At 36.1% G+C, this 18,202-nt stretch overlaps 6 protein-coding genes across 8 annotated transcripts in view; 3 read left to right on the forward strand and 3 right to left on the reverse strand.

The window, feature by feature from the left end:
• Nucleotides 1–2,745, forward strand: part of LOC101895123 (uncharacterized) — a 50,613-nt gene extending 47,868 nt beyond the window's left edge. For all 3 annotated transcript variants that reach the window (XM_059130850.1, XM_059130848.1, XM_059130849.1), the window contains one exon: nucleotides 2,409–2,745. In XM_059130850.1, coding sequence (XP_058986833.1) covers nucleotides 2,409–2,606 — 198 coding nt within the window. In that variant the 3' untranslated portion in view covers nucleotides 2,607–2,745. The remainder of the gene's footprint in view (nucleotides 1–2,408) is intronic.
• A 143-nt stretch (nucleotides 2,746–2,888) lies between these two features.
• Nucleotides 2,889–7,721, reverse strand: LOC101893679 (inhibitor of Bruton tyrosine kinase). Its single transcript, XM_005177413.4, has 8 exons — nucleotides 7,461–7,721; nucleotides 7,143–7,402; nucleotides 6,096–6,681; nucleotides 5,913–6,040; nucleotides 5,708–5,851; nucleotides 5,035–5,642; nucleotides 4,851–4,974; nucleotides 2,889–4,789 (listed from the first exon to the last, which is right to left on the reverse strand). Exons 1-8 carry the CDS (start codon nucleotides 7,626–7,628, stop codon nucleotides 3,136–3,138), a joined length of 3,672 nt encoding a protein of 1,223 aa, XP_005177470.1. The 5' UTR covers nucleotides 7,629–7,721; the 3' UTR covers nucleotides 2,889–3,135.
• Nucleotides 7,722–8,277: 556 nt separating this feature from the next.
• LOC101894964 (E3 SUMO-protein ligase NSE2) lies at nucleotides 8,278–9,439 on the forward strand. Its single transcript, XM_005177421.4, has 2 exons — nucleotides 8,278–8,485; nucleotides 8,738–9,439. The coding sequence occupies exons 1-2, from the start codon at nucleotides 8,398–8,400 to the stop codon at nucleotides 9,286–9,288; spliced, it is 639 nt and encodes a 212-aa protein (XP_005177478.1). The 5' UTR covers nucleotides 8,278–8,397; the 3' UTR covers nucleotides 9,289–9,439.
• LOC101893511 (mediator of RNA polymerase II transcription subunit 29) lies at nucleotides 9,415–10,283 on the reverse strand. Its single transcript, XM_005177412.4, has one exon. The coding sequence runs from the start codon at nucleotides 10,187–10,189 to the stop codon at nucleotides 9,581–9,583; it is 609 nt and encodes a 202-aa protein (XP_005177469.1). The 5' UTR covers nucleotides 10,190–10,283; the 3' UTR covers nucleotides 9,415–9,580.
• A 212-nt stretch (nucleotides 10,284–10,495) lies between these two features.
• Nucleotides 10,496–15,579, reverse strand: LOC101893339 (histone-lysine N-methyltransferase eggless). Its single transcript, XM_005177411.4, has 11 exons — nucleotides 14,065–15,579; nucleotides 13,553–14,002; nucleotides 13,237–13,489; nucleotides 13,054–13,177; nucleotides 12,607–12,991; nucleotides 12,275–12,538; nucleotides 11,388–12,215; nucleotides 11,220–11,333; nucleotides 10,989–11,158; nucleotides 10,834–10,918; nucleotides 10,496–10,774 (listed from the first exon to the last, which is right to left on the reverse strand). The coding sequence occupies exons 1-11, from the start codon at nucleotides 15,478–15,480 to the stop codon at nucleotides 10,568–10,570; spliced, it is 4,296 nt and encodes a 1,431-aa protein (XP_005177468.1). The 5' UTR covers nucleotides 15,481–15,579; the 3' UTR covers nucleotides 10,496–10,567.
• Nucleotides 15,580–17,476: 1,897 nt separating this feature from the next.
• On the forward strand, nucleotides 17,477–18,197 carry LOC101893178 (adenylate kinase isoenzyme 6 homolog). The gene is made up of 2 exons (XM_005177410.4): nucleotides 17,477–17,637; nucleotides 17,694–18,197. The coding sequence occupies exons 1-2, from the start codon at nucleotides 17,592–17,594 to the stop codon at nucleotides 18,176–18,178; spliced, it is 531 nt and encodes a 176-aa protein (XP_005177467.1). The 5' UTR covers nucleotides 17,477–17,591; the 3' UTR covers nucleotides 18,179–18,197.
• The last annotated feature ends 5 nt before the right edge of the window (nucleotides 18,198–18,202 follow it).

Raw genomic sequence — 18,202 nt, forward strand, 5'->3', positions numbered from 1 at the left:
ACTGATAAAAATATTGTGATATGTGTAATTTGAAGACAATCAGAATCTTACATCACATTTTATATGAGTTATAATTATTAAAAAATTTGACCCTTTGTGTGGAAGGTACTTGATGGAGTGGGCCTATATTGTCCATCTGCGCACCTGACCCAGCTCTGATGCAAATATTAGGATTTGCAAAGTTGAAGCAAAATCGGTTTATCGATTCTCTTTCTGTGCAGTTAAATATTTTTTTTGAAAATTTCGACCTTTTGTGGGAGAGGTACCAGAAGGAGTGGACCGATATACTCCATCTTCACACCAGACGATGGAGTAATAAAAAATATTGTGATATGTGTAATTTGAAGACAATCGGAATCTTACATCACATTTTATAAGAGTTAGAATTTTTCAAAATGTTGACCCTTTGTGGGGAAGGTACTTGAGGGAGTGGACGTATATTGTCCATTTTCGCACATGGCCCAGCACTGATGCAAATATTTGAATTTGCAAAGTTTGAACAAACTCGGATCATCCTTTCTCTTTCTGTGCAGTAAATTATTTTCTTTGAAATTTTCGACCTTTTTTGGGGGAGGTACCAGAAGGAGTGGACCGATATACTCCATCTTCACACCAGACCTTGGATTAAAAAAAATATTGTGATACGTGTAATTTGAAGACAATCGGAATCTTACATCACATTTAATAAAAGTTAGAATTATTCAAAATTTTGACCCTTTGTGTGGAACGTACTTGATGGAGTGGACCTATATTGTCCATTTACGCACCTGACCCAGCTCTGATGCAAATATTAGGATTTGCAAAGTTGAAGCAAAATCGGTTTATCGATTCTCTTTCTGTGCAGTTAAATATTTTTTTTGAAAATGTCGACCTTTTTTGGGAGAGGTACCAGAAGGAGTGGACCAATATTGTCCATTTCCGAACTCGATCTAAATTTGATAATAATATTACGATGTACCAAATTTGGATTAAATCGGATACTCCCTTCGAGAGTTATCGTGCGCACAAGCCAGCCATACAGACAGACGGACGGACGTACGGACATCGCTAGATCAACTCCAAAAGCCCTAAAACGGATTTGGTCCAAAGAGACCTAGGGTCAAAAACCGTAATTTCAAAGCAAATTTTCTCCGCGTCAAATGATGTATACCCTCGCTAGCCATATGGCTAAGGGTATAATTAACTTTTTTTATAAAAAACAGACTCCGAAAACATGGAGTTTTTTTACAGCAAAATCAATTAACAAGTACTGAGAAAAATATATTTTTTCAGTCCTTATGTTTTTCCAATAAAAAAAAAACAGTTCAGAAAATTGGAATGTTGACATGAATGCGCAATAGTGGATTCGGATTTTTTTTATTATTTAGAACAATTCATAATACCTTCAAACAGACAACAAAGATATCAAATTTGAACAAAGAATACCCCTAAAATACACTCCGAACTGAAAATAGTCTCTTTGTTAACCTCTTAATGCGATATATTGGTCTAACAGCAGAAGAGGTCCAAAGGTGTAAGAGAAATCTTATCATGCAGGTCCGAATCGTATTCATACTGAAACAGCAATGAGGTCACCTAGTCACCCAGTGAACACCACCCTCAGAGTCCAAACCAAATACATTGAAGCAAATTGACATTTGTTGATTTTAAATAGAGACAGATCCATGACAAATATAATAGCCATAACAGAGTTCCCTCCGAACATAGAACGACAATAAAGTCTTGCTTCTAAAAGCTCATTAGACATACATCATCCACAGCCTCCGAACTGGGGGTATTCATATGATAATCAAATACATTTTTAAAAGTATCTCTTAAATGAGCCGTTAAACAATTAAAAGCCTACAGCCCACAATTGTGTAGATACTTTTGCAGCAAAGCTCATGTCAAATGTTGGCATATGAAATTCAAACAATCTTTCTTCAAGAACTCGTAATTATATTTCGTGGCAAATTCCAACAAATCACCACATTTCCACATCAAAAAAATATTTTTAATGAACCACGACAAATTTAGTGACAACTAATTTAAAAAAATAGTGAGCGAAGGACAATGTAATGAGATCTGATTTGACTTACCTTTCGATAATGAAATGTTATCAATTTAGTTGCAAATGATGAGGGATGATTGATTGATTGAATTTAATAATGATTGTGCAAAACGATAACAAAGTATAACATGCAAACTGAAAAGAAAAATAAATTTTGATTTGAATTTTTCTGCAGATTACATTAAAATAATAAATAAATTTAGAAAATATTAAACTAAACACTACGGAAATAATTATTGCGCAATAAAATCAAATCATGTGTTAAAAATATTTCTTGTCTCAGCAATTCTCTGTGGGCAAGAATTATGAAATTTCCATTTATGAATGCGTTTTTTTTTTTCTTTTTATTTCATTTCAGGGTAAACGTGATCTTATTACCGGCCTTAAAACCCGCACCAATGCTGGACGTCCCAACTGGGACAAGGTATTTAAACAACTGCAGGCCCAAAAGAAGGGAAAAGTTACCGTTTTCTATTGTGGACCACCACAATTGGCCAAAACGTTGCGTATCAAATGCGATCAATATGGTTTTGCATTCCGCAAAGAGTGTTTTTAGATATGACATACAAACGTGTGTGTGCGTGTTTTTGGACAACACTTATGATGATACTCTGCTCACCCTCTCATTTTAGTAATAATAACTTTTTATCGTGTAAACTCTCAAATAAGTTAAAAAAATTTTGGCATAATACAAAGGTAAAAGGGTTAAAAATGTAAAAAAAAAACACTATTCTAAATTCTTATATTAATTATTTTAAGTATGTAAATTAATATTTCCATTGTGTGTTTTTTTCTTTTATTGTTTTTGCATAATAATTTATTTGTATTTTTTAATGTAAACCTCTTATATGTATATACATAATGTTTTTTTTTTGTTGAAATATTCTGTTTTGTTTGTTAACTTATGTTTAAAATTATCAATAATAAAAAAACGCCGTTAGTACTAAATATCAATCTTAGAATATGGGTTTGTTTGATATAATGCCTCCAAAAAAAGTCTCAATACATTCCAGCTAATGTATAATGGTCTAGGACCCCATCAACAACAACAAAGTAATTACCTTTCTTCCTCTCATTTGTGTGCTTCAATTTCTTTGCCATATGGCAAAATTAATAGTGGTTGGCTGCGGTTTCCTCTCAATGGTTATAATTTCATCAACCACATTTTCAACATTATAAAATTCTTTAAGTTCGGCAATAGCTTGTTCTTCGATTTGTGTTAAAGCCAACGATTTGTTGCGTACACGATCGTAGTATTCTTTTTGCCGCTTTTCTTCGGCTAAAATTTGTGTAAAACTATTTGGTGCCGCTGTTGCAGGGGGCGATGTGGCTGTTTTGCTATTACTTCTCATCATATTGGCAAAAGAGGTAGGGTCATATGAACTTCCGGTGGGGACATCGAAATCAATGTCATTTAGACCGCCTGGTGATTGAGCCATTGGCACATTACCCCAAGCATTTTGTGGCACTGGCATTGCTTTCGTTTCACTAACAGCAATGGGTGCCCGCCAGGATGTTAAATTTGAATTTTCCGATGACAAGCGTTTGCGTTGCTTTTGTGATAACTTTTCTCTGGGCGGTGTAGTCAATTCGGCAAGATTTATATTATATGATACCTTTGAGGTTAAGTCTTTTTCAGGCGAAATATCCTTTGTTGTTGTTGTTGCTAATTCTACGGATTTATTAAGGCTAGTAAATGCAGTGTTACAATTGCTTGTGGATGCATTAATTTCTTGTTTCATTATTTCATTAGATTTGATGGCAGCCTCAACGATGGGGTTTGTCTTTTTCTTTTGTTCCTTTTTATCCACAACTTTCATCCATGATTTCGCCTCCATTTGCAACTTATTTGCCACATTTTCAGCATCTTTTATTGCTGCCGATTTCTCATTGGTCTTTTCTTTTTCCCTACTTTCGGACATATTCAATGTCTCCATCATTGAGGTTATGGCCTCTCTTTCATATTGTCTGGTCGTTGTTTGCTTGGTCTTATGTTCCTTCGCCTTGGATTTATTCATGGCACGATATTCCGATTGCTCATCTTCATCCATGCGATAACTTAGGTCCACTTGAAAATCTTCCACAAAACTCATTAGGCACTCATCACCCACAGCCTCCGAACTGGGGGTAATCATGCGATAATCAAATACATTCTTAAACGTATCTCGGTAATGGGCATTTATGCACTTAATAGCCTCCGGCTCACAATTGTATAGACTCTTTTGCAGCAAAACTCGTGCCAAATTTTGGCATATAAAATCCAAACAGCCTTTCTTCAAGAACTCACAATTATACATCGCCGCAAATTCCAACATGTCACCACATTTCCGTATGGAAATTTTGTCCAACAATAGAATCTCACACACCTTACGGAGCCGTTCAATAAAGAACTGATCACAAAATACAATCATATTGTAGAGGAACGTTTCACGATATTGTTGTTTGCGAAAATGTTCCACATCTTGACTGTAGAGGAACTCGATAATGGCCAGCATATATTCATAGGGTACGGTGGTTAAATTAATTGTGCTCTGTTCAGCCCAGGTGTGTGTGAACATCATTTCAAAATATTCCAAACGTGCCACCAAAACACATTTATGGGCTGGTAGTTCAACATTATTTTCACATATAATGCGTATGTCATAGAGATTGGGGTAGTCGGTTAGGCGCAGGCGATTAAAACGATATTTGGACTTGTCCACAATGTGTGGCAGATAGAAGGGGCGTTGTTGCAAGTAACTAGAAAAACGCAATAGAGATTTTTTAGAATGCCTCGCACATTTGTTGTGGTCACACTTACTGTTTCAAATAGTTGGCCAAATTTGTGATATGAAATTGTTCCACAAAATTCAAAAAGATTTCACAAACTTCATCCAATTCCGAGGGAGCATCGGTGTGCAAACTGCTTTGAATATCTTCCAAGTCTGCAATGGAATAATAAAATTAAAATAATAAAGTAATTTGAGATGATTTCAGCTACATACCCTGCTCATTTGGCAAATAATTTGAATAGATAAATTTCAAAATTATTTCAAACATTTTCGATGTCAGCAATTGCATATTCAAATAAATATCCTTATCTTCATACGAGGAAATCAATTCCTTTAGACCCGGCGCTCGGGCATGAATTAGAAACTTGTGGGCTGGAAACTTTTCACCATCCACATGAAATAATATATCATGAATGGCATCGTATTCGGAGACATCATGATAAAGTTTCTTGAAAGTATATTCTTCTGGATTCAATGTGGGCGCTTTAAAATATTTCATCGACGATTCTTGCAGGCAGGCAAAGGAGGCGAAATCATCATCACAAAAGATATCAACAGCACGATCTATTTGTATGATATGTTGTAAATCGATGCGTATCATAAAATCTTTGGCCATTTCTGAGGAACGATAATCACTGCGTGACCATATGTTGCCTAGATCTTTTGATTGGCCAGATCCCTCGGCAGCATTGTAATATTGTGGCAGTGGAACTTGTTGGCATTTGCCCTTGTATACATCCCCTTGGGATAAAATTAAAACTTGATTGCCTTTGTAGAATATTTTGTCAATTTGTGTTAGGCGGATTTGTGAAAAGGAACATCTGTCACGGAGGAAGAAAAAATCAATTAGAAAAAGTCTTAAAAAAGCATTATCATTGCATTTTACCTATAAAAGTTTTGTGTCAATTGATACCATAAGAACACCACATTGGTTTGGGTCAACACCAATAACTTAAGGGCACTGGCACTGCCTTTTTCCGACTTTGCGCTATTGCCCTCAATAACAGCCACACTTTTCAAGGACTCATAGCTGAAAAAAAATTTTGGAATTACTTTAAATTAAGAAGTGAATTTTAGTGAGTCCTACTTACTTTGGCGCTTTAATAACTTTCATTTTGTAATTGTGGAAAAGTATAATATTATTATCCTTGGTCACAACCACTGTGGCAGCATTGTTGGCTTCAACAAATTGTATGGACGTTTTGGCAGGTAATTTCATCTAAATACAGTAATATTTAATAACATTCATTTTGGAAATATTGCTTATGTCTTACCATTTTTGGTACTGGCACCGTTTTGGTATTGGCATCAAATCCCATTTGTCCCAAATTAGTACCCCAAACATAAATGCATTTCTCCGAATAGGCCAATGAATGATAGTCCCTTGCTATGACCTTTTGTAGGCCATCGGCTCCTTGATCTCTTAGTGATACAACTTCTTTGAAATTCAACAATTTACCACCCGCATCTCGCACACCCAACTGATGATCTTCATTAAGACCACACGTAAACACCAATGAATGATTGGTCAAGACCAGTGAATGTTTGCGAGAAACACTTATGCATATAATTTCTTCTCCAGCATTTTTAAGTGTAATTTTCACCCTCTTCGGGGTGCTTAGGGTATTTTCATTGCCAATACCCAGACGACCACCTTTGCCATGGCCCACAGAATATAAATGTGATTTTTTGTCCAAAAATAAACTGTGATAGGCTCCCAGTGCCACCGATTGTATGGAGATTTGTTCTTTTCTAAAGTAATCCAGCATTTGTGGAACATGATCTGTGCCCTGATCATTGTTAACGCCTAAATTGTAGTTTTTATTGGAGCCCCATACCAACAGTTCATTATTGGGGGAACTGAAATGAAAAAAGGAAGTAGAAATTATTCATTAAAATAAGAAGAAGTTTGTCTATTTAAGCTATCCAATACATTCGGATATATCTGTTAGCTAGTAACCAGAATGTCAGACATTAACAAGGAAATATACAGACGGATTTAGTAAGGATGTGTTCAATTTTTTTTTTTTTTTTTTTTTTGAATTGTTCGGTTCGAGTTAAAATGCTTAGTTTGGCTTTATCGTTATTAAGAGCACAACATTTTTTAACTTAAACCTACTTTCACAATACCGCCTACATGATATAGCCGGTGAAAAGTACTGGGATTGAAAATTTTCTTAGCACCGGATTATAATCATATAATTCACAGAACTTTAAAGGTCCATAAGTCAGAATTATGAAATTCCCCATAGCTGTATTCTGACATAATCCAATTGGAAATTATCTAGTTAGATCTAGTGATGTTCCACATTTTCACTTACGCTTTAAATTGTTTTGGGAAATCGCACATACGGCAAACTTGTTGCAACGGAGATCGTGTGTCCTCATCCAAAATGTCAATGCTCGCCCCATAACGCAACAGCAAGACGGCACAATCAATACAACCATAAAATATGGCCCGGTGCAGAGGTGTACTACCCGATTCGAAGTCCCGGCTACTGATAATGGCACCGTGATTAAGCAGCCATTCTAATATATCATAACGATCCACTGAGGCAGACAAGTGAACAGCGGAACGCCCCTACAAATGTAATGAAAACGTATTTATGATTCAAAATTATATTAATTATTTAATTTACCAAATCATCAACAATGTCTGCAAAATTGCAACATGTTTTGGCCACATAGGCTGCCAATTTTTCGTCGTCCATAGACCGCTTAGTTAAGGCATTGGTTATAACATTTCCATGCTCTCGCAATCTACACTTGCGTGTGCAATCGTATTCATAGTTTTTTGGACTGAACATGCCTCCAAATAATTAAAAATACTTAATTTATATTTATCAAAATAATAAAATCCTTTAGACGCCACACACACTTTACTGACTATAGAAGACTAAATTAATGTGACTTGGTAACTCTAATACGAAAAGTGAGAGGTAAAAAAAATAACCAAGAAAAATGCAGAATCAAAACAAAAAAGCGAAGGTATAAGGGATCCAAAGATCGAAAGTGAGAAGAGAGCAAAGAGTGCAAAATTTCGGCATCTGTATCTCTGGAACGAAATTAAACAGGTGTTCCACAATAAACAACACACCAAATTTAAAAACGTTCCAATGGAAAATACCTATGAGTTGTGACTAGGCGATGCGTTTACCATTTTTAACGTTATGTTCTCTATTATACTAAGGCACTGCCATCAATCAAATTATTGTAACAAATCAACTGTGGTTATTCCGGATGTCCAAATGTTCAGTTGTTTTTGAATTAATACAAAATATTTGATCCCACAGCTGCCACACAGAGCGCGTTCAACAAACTACTTACTGCAAGTCATCTGTTTTCTAATTGAGTGACAAAGATTTGAGTAAATAATCATAAAATTACACAGACAGACCTATGGAATTACATTACTTATAGTAGTACATAGCTAACGTACAAAAATGACGCAGTTAAAAAAATATTTTAACCGGCTATAAACAGAGTTGGCAAAGGAACAGAGCTGGAGTGCGCTTTGAAGAGATTATTTTGTTATTCCAAAGTTCCCCAGGTTTTCCGGCAAAGGAAAGTCTAAAAATGAATGCACAATTAAAATCAGATCTGGAAAATGCCCGCCAATGTTTGTTGGACACATATAACTTGGCGTTAACCTTTGGTGGCCCTGGTAAGCAATTGAGAGTCAAATATTGGAGCCACATACCTTGACTTTGGGGCTTGGTCAATGATTTTAAAGATGTTGGTGGTTAGTTGAAATAAATCATAATCAAACAGCAAACACCATTAAACTGGATGGCAAAGTATCGCAAAAAAAACCCAACCGTATAATAAAGTAGATTTCGGAATAGTCTAAAATAGGCTAAGAGATTAAATTTAGTATTTGAAATCCAAAGAAACTGAAATATTTTTTCTTTTTTAGATACTCAAGATGTTGAATCCTATCTGAATTTAGCCGCGGATCTATCTGTCATCAGTGAACAGTTCAAGCGCCACGAAGCAAGCTTGGAACTTGCCAAGGAAACGAGAACAATGAAAGAATTTGTTGATGAATACAAGAGGCAACAACAAAATTTGGAAAAGAAAAAATGTAATGCCAAAAATACATCAGAATTTAAAAACTTCCGCCAACAACTTATGCAAATGAAAAGTTTACAAGATGAGGCAAGTGCATCAGGCAGAGGAGCTAGTCGAGTTGAATGTGATGAATTCGTTATGGAAAGTGAAATTAATGTATACGATCCGATAACGAAACAACGAATGGCAAATCCGGTCAAGAATACCTTGTGTGGTCATCATTATGAAAAATGTTACATTTTGGAGGCTATAAGTGTAAACAAGCGCTTGCGTTGTCCAGTTGCTGGTTGTGGAAATAAACAGTTTGTTCAACAACAGCATTTGGTTGATGATAACTTGTTCAAGGTACGTCTACAAAAATTAGCCGAACAGCAGGAGTCGGAAGAAGAAGAATAGAGATGAAAACTGTTATAGCTGCACATTGAATTTGCCTACAATTTCACTTACATTTATAAAATAAAATGTGTTTTAAATAAAAATGTTGAATTTTTAACAAATTTCTTAGAAAATCCATTGAGGCCATTGTGTTTAATCTTTTTATAGCATATTTATTGATTGATAGTTTCATTTCTAAGTTTGTATGTTTTTATATCCTTACCACTAATCTTAAATTAACGCATCATGAATTGCATTTTTTCTGCATCTTCCGTTCCTCACCAGAAATAGCTCAATCCATGTCAATTCATCATCAATCGGCTTGCGAAATATTTTGAGAGGCACTAATAAGAGTATCGCGCAAATCCTTAGTACTTTGTATATGTACTCGTACCGTATTCAAAAATGTGGGATATGGCATTGGGCCGGGGTTGTCTTGCAAATAGGGTTCCGTACGTGAAGGAGCCACAGCACCGGGCATATAATGTTGGCTTGACGACAATTGTTGCATGCATTGCATGACAGTTTTTAGCTGCAACTCAATTTGATCACAATAGGCATAGAATTCTTCGAGATGTTTATCGAATTTGGACGAATTTATAATCTCGCGTTTCAAGTTGTCGGTCAGGTTATTTTGTTGCAAAGTGAAAGCGGCCGCTCGAAATGTTGTCAGCAAGGACTCACGCATTGGTGCATATAGGATTTTGACTTTGGAAACATTGTCCAGCTTATCGGCCTGTTGTTGTTGCTGCTGTTGCTGTTGTTGAGGATTTGGGGCCATTTGTTGTTGCTGCTGGGGCTGTGGTTGTTGTGGTGAGGACTGCATCAAAGGAGAGACGCCCATTGTGTTCGGACCAACACCAACTCCGCCCATTTGCTGTTGCTGCTGTGGCATAGCATGCATATTCATATTGGGATTCATGGTCGTTGGTATATAGCGATATAAAACTTGGAAAACAATCGAAACTACTCCCGTCTGCTCTTTAATGCACCAGAAACTACATTAACAGATAACAAGACCGAATAAATGTTTAATCGTCGGCGGTTCCGTAAATAAGACGGCGTTCAATATTGTATGCGTCTGGCGGCACAACAGTGAGGAAAATAAATGTTAAGGGCCGTTAATACAGTTCTCTTTTTATACCCTTATTATTTGTTGTAATAAAGTCCACGACCCAAACATTCGTACCTCCTGCCCATGTCCCCCCAAAAAAACAACAATAATACGTTCAGTCATGGTACTGATATTTTATAAATAAAAATCAAAAAATTCCATTTCACATTCGATAAAATTAATTCTTTAGAGTAAACGTAAACGGCAATTGGGAGCGCCACATTGGCAATATAAAACTTTACCAGGAACCACGCCAACTTCATAATTATAATTCCATGTTAATTCTGTGCCAGCACGTATATTACAGGAAGCAAAGAAAGCCACCCATGGGAAGCGTAAATCATGTGTGTCGACAAAAACATTTTGTACAAACATATTGGGTGAACATGAATGCTGCAAAACAAAGACAATTTAAAAAAACCAAGTTGAGGAAAATTTTTAAATATACCCACATTGAAATATCGCCCCAAATTACCAGATATTTTAGCATCCATGACATAGCAAGCCTCATCCTTGCCATAGAGTTTGCGTATGGAACTATGTGGGATCGTAAACAAAAGTTAAATGTTTAATACTGTAATATTTAATCTTTTTAATATATACTCACTTCTCCCTCACAGAATCTTCATTCATATCTGCATTGGGATTAAAGTTAATAACTTGTCTTTCCTGTGAATCTTCATTATTGGAAGTAGCTGATTTATTTTGCTTTTTGGCCCGTGTCAAAAATGATTTGCTTGGTGTAAAGTCGTCATCTAAGTCGGGTTGATAGGGTTCCTGAAAAAAAGAAATTCACAGTCATTGGAAAACAAATTGATATTTTTCAATCTTGGCTTACCTCCTCCTCAGGCTCTGGTGGTTCAACCTCAGATTCATAGCCTTCTTTAATCTGTTCGGCAACTTCAATATAATCCAACTCAGCAAAGTACTCATCTCCGGCATCTTGACCACCCTAAAAGCAAAATACAATTAAAATAAAATCTATAAATTACATTTAATATCTTACCTCATTTGCCTTTGCTTCAGTCAACAAATGGCCTGCATAAATGCACACAAAACTGCCGCGTGGTACATCATTAATACAACGAAGACCCCATCCTCTATTGGACGTCTTGAATACTTGTAGTTTAATTTGCAAAGAATGTTGGACAACACGGTTCAAACAATTCTGTTTGCATTTGCAGCGAGCATTACATTCATAAATTCCTGTTGGCACATGATCCAACAGACGTTTATATTGATAGCCCACTTCATCGGGCGGAGTGTTTGGATTACCGTATTTGGCTCCAGCCAATGTTAATTGCCAGCAAGAACATTTCGATTTGTCCGAGCAATCATCTTCACAATCACAACCCACAAAGAATTCAGGGTCGGTGTTAATGTGAACACCTTCCGTGGGTATAACTTTGGCGGAGTATTTACATTCAGGTGGCAATGTGTTGTCGTAATAATTTACCAATGGTATGGCCATTTTTTCTTGGCCATTGGATATGTCGCGTTTCTGAACAATGGCACTGTCAATAACATACTCAGCCAGGCAATTGATTTCAGGACTAAAATCAAAATTGTCCACATTCAAAGTATTATTGGTTGTGCGCAAATAATGGCGCAACTCTTTCATGTTTCTCATGATCTTGCCACAAGGACCGCGGTAGGTGACAACTTTTTTGATTTTTTGTCTCAGAATAAAACGTTCCCAGCCAGAGAGAAGAGGTTTCGACAGGGGACTGTAGGCACTCAAATTATGAGTAATTTGGATGAGACATGCTGGAGAACATTTGTGCGGTTTATATTTGCGCGGTGGTAGATTTCTTTTAGCTGTGTAATATACAACCTAGAAAGGGATTGTGCTTAAAATTCTATCCAAAACTAATACATTAATTCCCAACTAACCTTTCCTTTGGGTTTATTTTCATCTTCCAGATAAATTGTAGAATTGTTCAAATGTTTAACGGGCGGTGTTGGTGGCTGTTGGGCAGATGTTGTCGAAGTATTATTCATCATCGATTCTGGACGTCCAAAAGTTTTACGTGCTACAGCTCTATTCGTTTCATTTGTTTTTTCAGTTTGTTGCTGTTGTTGCTGCTGCTGTTGTTGTTGCTGCTGTTGTGCAGAGGATTCTTCATCTTCTGTGTAACGTATAAACGGTTCTGTGCGCTGTTCAAATAATGGAAATAATGATAATCTAAAGCTCTTGTAACATTCCAACTATCCTTCAAACTTACTCTAGAAAGTCTTGAAACCGGTAATGCTGAACTTTTTTGCAGGCTTTTTTGATATTCTTTGAATACGGGACCTAAGCGTAAGGAACCACGATATATCCATTCTGTGTGACTTTTACTACCCTCAAATTGCATAAGAACCAGACTGCAATCAATGTCAACAACACGAGCATGCAACCAATAGCCATTTGATTCGGTATTCATTGACTGGCCTTTTTGGGTTTGAACCATGGGGCGATTTATAGAGTATTGTGTAAGATATTTTTGTATAAAGTCTCTTGATGCTGGATGTACATCCTCCCAAACATTTTCCGAAACGCTGCACACTAGTCGCACATCCTTGTGGTAGACATATTGAGTGTAGCCATCATCATAAAATATTAAATATCTACAAGAAAGGGAAGAAATAGCCATTAAATAATTTATATCTACGTAATTGAATAATTTTACCTAAATTTATTATTGGGTTTCAAGGGCTCAGCTATAATACCAGGATAGAAAGCACTTTGAACATTGATTTTTTCCCGTCCCCGGGCCAATGAAGTGGCATCGAAGTAGGCAATTACACGGGTACCTAAAACAAACAAACATACAACACCCAAACATACAAAATATATGACATACTGCACTTACCAATGGGAAGTCTAACCGTCGGAGGATCACAATATGCCAGATACTTTGAGGGCACAGTTTTTAGAGTTGTACTTTGTGCTTTCAGGAACTTAATTCTATAATATTTGACATTCTTGACAGCCAAGTTTCCACCCTCCACAAATTCAACCACCTTGCAGGGAACCCAGCTAGCGATAGCGTTGTTTTTGACTGCATAATATATTCCATTGAGTTGTATGGCAGGTCTTTCAATTTCTCCCACTGGAGGAATGGGCTGGTAATAATAAAATGTTATTATTTCTTTTTTTGTAAATACTTATTAACAAATTAATGTCACCTGCACTTCTTGTTGAGATCCCTCTAGGCTCATAACGCGACCACTATTCAAATCCAAAGGCTGCAGTTGGCGTATTTTGATTTTGGGGCATGAGTATAGGCCTTCATGCATTTTATCAGCTTTACGTTGCAGAGACTTTAGTTCATTGTCTACATATTCAGTTTCCCTTTCTAAGCGTTTTAAACGCTCAGAAAGTATTGTCTTTGACCAGGTCAATTGATTTTGTATATCAACACGGTCCAATACAGATTTGATGCTATTGTGCAACTCTCTTTCAATAAGAAGCAAATCATTTTGGGAGAATGCAGACTGGCTTGATTCTACTTCCTTGTTTGCCGCAGATGCATCCTCCTCATCACTGCTATCGATAATCTCCACAAATTCTTGGCGGCCACTTGGAATATTTTGAAGCAAAAGCGGTTGTTTCGCACTTATTAAACCACAGTATTCCTGAAAGTAAGATCCATCTATATTATAGAATTTGAATACATTTATTTTGTGGGTCTACAAACCTCGTACATATCTAGGGCCTTGTCATAGCAATCGGCACAAATATATTGCACCTTAAATTTCTTTTTGTTAACCTTGAAGAAACTAAAGGCAAATTGCGGTACCCTGAAATATTGTTTATGTTTATGGGGGCATTCATAGTTAATACATTCTTTATTGTAGAAGACTTCATCTGTGGTGTCTTCAGTGAGTTCTTCTTCGGAGATTTTAGTTTCTTCGTTTTCTTTTCTAATTTCTTCCATAGATTTCTCATCCACAATAGACAAAAGATTTTCCTCCTCTTTTGTCTCTGGCACGTTTTCTGCCCCACTTGCTTCTTTCGGGGTTGCATCGTCTGTGTCCATAGGTTTAACTTCATTATCAGCTTGTGATTTGGACTCAGGCTCATCCTCGTCTTCATCATCAATCTCTATGACTGGCATGGGAGGTTGTTCAATAGTTATAACATCGTCATCGTGACTTTCGGATGTTTTATCATGAGTACTTTCGTTTGCATTGGTCGGCTCCTTTGATTCATCAATGCCTTCTGTGACTGTTTTCTTTGCGCCACTCTCACCTCCTTCATCCACCTCCTCTCTTTCATCCGTATTTTCAGTCAATTCCGAAGTTTCATCTATGATAAGATTTGTCGACTCTTGGGATTCGCATGTGTCCATATTTTCACTGTGACCCATGGTTATATCTTCATCCATTGGATCATCCTTGTTTGCATCAATATTAAGTGTGTCCACTTTTCCAGAATCTATTAATTTGTCTTCCAAATCTTCTTGACCTTTATTGTCCACTGTTAATGCACTTTCTTCAGCTTGATGTGTGGTATCCATGTCAACAGCATTATCTTCACATGTGGTGACTGATTTGATATCATCCATTGTTTCAGGCAAAATTGGTGTCTTAACTTTTACAGCGTCGTCGTTATCAGTTTCTTCTGGAGTAATTGAAGGTGTAAGATCTTCTTTGTTAGAATTAGCAGCTGATGTATCCGCTTTAGCAGATTCTGTGTCTTTATCTATCTTAGTTTCCGTAGTTTCTGTGAGCTGCTTATCCTTATTTATGTCCTTCTTATCGAGGGGAAGACTTTCATCTGACACTACACGAGTTTTTGCAGCATCTGTATTCATTGTTTCTTGCAATTCTACATCTTTTGTCGGTAAGTCTTCCCCTTCAACTGGAATTTCTAATATGAATGTGTTCCCAGTTCCCTCATTTTCCTTTTCCGGAAATGTCTCTGGTTCAGTGTTTTTCTCCACATTTTCTTGTATTTTCTCCTGTTCGGTTGTTTGTGTATCCTTTGCTGGACTTTTCATTTCAGTGGAAACACCCGGCTTTTCTTCTTCACTTTCTTTTGGTAATTCCATTATTTCGGATGGAACGTCAGAAACCTCTTTCATTTCACCTTCTTTGACTTCCTCAGACATTGTATATTGTTATATTTTCTATATTTTTTCTTAATTTTTTAATTAAAAAATCAACTTTCTGCACAAGCAAATTCACCAAGCAAACTAAGCAGACAACGAAGTGGGACGATTTTTTCAGCGGCGGCGCATCAAGTGTAAGCCAAGCGGTGACAGATCGTTGTCAATTGCCGCAAGAATTTGGCGCAGAAGAAATATAATTAAAATATAAATATATCTTTAAATTTTCTTTTTTTGCACTTTTTTAATTTTTGTAATTTTTTTATTCTTTATCTTTGCGAAAAACACCCGCGCAATATATATTCTAGCTGCTTGGCGGCGATTTGAGACGACATAGTCGGCGGCTTACATTTGAAAAAAGTGCGGCGGCGAACAGGCGATGACACCAAACACATAAACAAAAAACTGTTGAGAATGAAGGAAGCAGGCAAATCGCGAAAACAAACGAATAAGAAGAGGCAAAATGGGCAAAGTTTACGAATAGGAAGAGATATAAAGCAAAAATAGGGATTTATAATGACCAATTTATTGTTTATATGGGGTTTACAGTTCCAAACTCCACCAAATGAGAAATATATTCTAGGCATGGTAGAAGAATATAGGTAGACGCATGGTACAATGATATCAAGGTAGGGCTATGATACCATATGATTTCAATTTTTTTTATTTTCTTGGCTTAATATGTCATCTTTATTTGTTTATGTATGTGTTTTCTTTTCAATAACAAAAAAATTGTTCAGAAAACATTCAAATTCGGATGTTTTCAAAATGTTTATTTCATCGTATGCATCGACAAAATCTAGAGTTTTTGTAGCGAAATAATCCTATAGAGATATATAGAACCTGGTTTTAAAAAGAAGTGTTGACCTTTAATTCAGTTTTAGCGGTTTTCAATTATTTATTCAAAATACATGCAACAAGTTGTTTGATTTTTTATGTTTTGATACTAATTCTGACATTACAAGCCAAACAGGTAGATCTCTATACTTGTAATTTTTTCAAAGTTGACCTACCTTCTCTTCATTGTACCATGGGTAGACGCATCGAAACAGCTGCTGGGACAATGAACTGTCAAACCAAATTCGGAATTGAAAATGTTGAATGAAAATTTATTTAAATGTGTAAAAATTGTTGAAAACGAGTATTATAATATCCTCCGAATGACGTCGTATGGAAAACAATATAAAAATCTACTTATATTTGAAAAGAAATTTAAAATTTTTTGACATATCAATGCTCCCAAGCGTTGATGCATCTGCCTGTATTCTTCTACTATGATTTTATCCCAAAATTATACATTTTGTCGCTTATTATCGTGGAAAATATAAATTTCTGTTGTCTCTAAACTTGAAAAAAAAAATAAAATTATTTTCTTCGTTATTCAAAACAATACACACATATACAAACTTGCTCTGTTCCAGAACCTGCAAGAATCTACTATGTTTGCAATGTTTTTTCGATATCATAAAGTGAAAATCGGTTATCGTAGTAAATACTTTTACATTCTTGCAGTTCTGGAACAGACCAAATGTGTATAAGTTTTGACAGAACGTGGGCAACAAGAGACACCAATTGTATTTGGGAGGTAGCTTTGTTTTACCTTCTGTAATTGTGCCATGAGTTTGTGATGGTGTCAAATTGACTTTACTTTTCATAGTAAATTTTAAATCATTAAGTTCATCTCAGAATAGAAATAAACAAAGAAGAAAAAACAGTAAGGAACAATTATGTCAAGTTAACCTTATTCATATAAGGAATTCTGTAATTGATAGAAAGTTTTGACAGTTCCATCCAGTGAATAGTCCAATTCATTAAGTTCCTTTCTGGAACTACAGAACTCTACACGTCGTGTTGTCCGCCTTTCTGTTTTGATTCAAATCTTTATCTTTATTTCTTTCTGTGCTGTCTTTCCTTTCAGTGTTGCCATGTTGGTTGAAACAAATTTGCCGCAACCTTTAAATGTCATGGCGAATCTATGTTTTTCGCCTTAGAAGCCAATTTTGACATTTGAGCAATTCGCCGATGCGGTTACCTGTTAGATCTACCTTGTGCACATGTTTCTGGTTGTCTTCCAAACTCCTCCCAAACATCAACACGGAATCATCTAGGAAATAATGAGTGACGAAGTGGTTGATGCTTTACCAAATATTCTAATAACTGGTAAGATTTCCTTGACAAATTAGTGAATCAAAATCTAAACAGTTGATTTGTTCCAGGCACTCCCGGTGTTGGTAAATCGTACCTGTGTCAAAAACTCCAAGAGCAGCTCAAATTCAAATGGATTGATTGTTCCAAAATCGCCAAGGAGAATGATTTCATAGAGGAATACGATGAAGAATATGAGTGTCCCATTTTGGACGAAGACAAACTTATGGATTACATGGAACCCTTAATGGCAAAGGGTGGTAATATAGTTGAATATCATGGCTGTGATTTCTTTCCGGAAAGATGGTTTAGTGCCGTCTTTGTAGTCACATGTCCAAATAATACAGTGCTCTATGATCGCCTTAAGGACAGAAATTACAACGACAAAAAACTCAAGTCCAATATTGAATGTGAAATTTTCGGCACAATATTGGAGGAAGCCAAAGACTCCTATAAACCAGATATAGTATTTGAGTTGAAAGGTGAAACCAAACAGGATGCTGAACAAAGTTTAAAGACAATAAAGAATTGGTACAAGGCATGGAAGAGGAAATAAATATATTTCAATAAAAGAATGTGT

Source organism: Musca domestica, unplaced genomic scaffold (genome assembly GCF_030504385.1).
Source record: "Musca domestica strain aabys unplaced genomic scaffold, Musca_domestica.polishedcontigs.V.1.1 8, whole genome shotgun sequence".
Classification (NCBI taxonomy): Eukaryota; Metazoa; Arthropoda; class Insecta; order Diptera; family Muscidae; genus Musca; species Musca domestica.

Excerpts from the sequence above, each read along its gene's own strand:
- LOC101893679 (XM_005177413.4), bottom strand. The coding sequence starts at position 7,628 with ATGTTCAGTCCAAAAAACTATGAATACGATTGCACACGCAAGTGTAGA. Across the intron at positions 6,682-7,142 it reads TTCCCAAAACAATTTAAAGC|TTCCCCCAATAATGAACTGT; the intron begins GTAAGTGAAAAT and ends TTTTCATTTCAG. Across the intron at positions 6,041-6,095 it reads CGGTGCCAGTACCAAAAATG|ATGAAATTACCTGCCAAAAC; the intron begins GTAAGACATAAG and ends TACTGTATTTAG.
- LOC101894964 (XM_005177421.4), top strand. The coding sequence starts at position 8,398 with ATGAATGCACAATTAAAATCAGATCTGGAAAATGCCCGCCAATGTTTG. Across the intron at positions 8,486-8,737 it reads GTTAACCTTTGGTGGCCCTG|ATACTCAAGATGTTGAATCC; the intron begins GTAAGCAATTGA and ends TTTCTTTTTTAG.
- LOC101893511 (XM_005177412.4), bottom strand. The coding sequence starts at position 10,189 with ATGAATCCCAATATGAATATGCATGCTATGCCACAGCAGCAACAGCAA.
- LOC101893339 (XM_005177411.4), bottom strand. The coding sequence starts at position 15,480 with ATGTCTGAGGAAGTCAAAGAAGGTGAAATGAAAGAGGTTTCTGACGTT. Across the intron at positions 14,003-14,064 it reads AGGCCCTAGATATGTACGAG|GAATACTGTGGTTTAATAAG; the intron begins GTTTGTAGACCC and ends TCTTACTTTCAG. Across the intron at positions 11,159-11,219 it reads CACCAGAGCCTGAGGAGGAG|GAACCCTATCAACCCGACTT; the intron begins GTAAGCCAAGAT and ends TCTTTTTTTCAG.
- LOC101893178 (XM_005177410.4), top strand. The coding sequence starts at position 17,592 with ATGAGTGACGAAGTGGTTGATGCTTTACCAAATATTCTAATAACTG. Across the intron at positions 17,638-17,693 it reads ACCAAATATTCTAATAACTG|GCACTCCCGGTGTTGGTAAA; the intron begins GTAAGATTTCCT and ends GATTTGTTCCAG.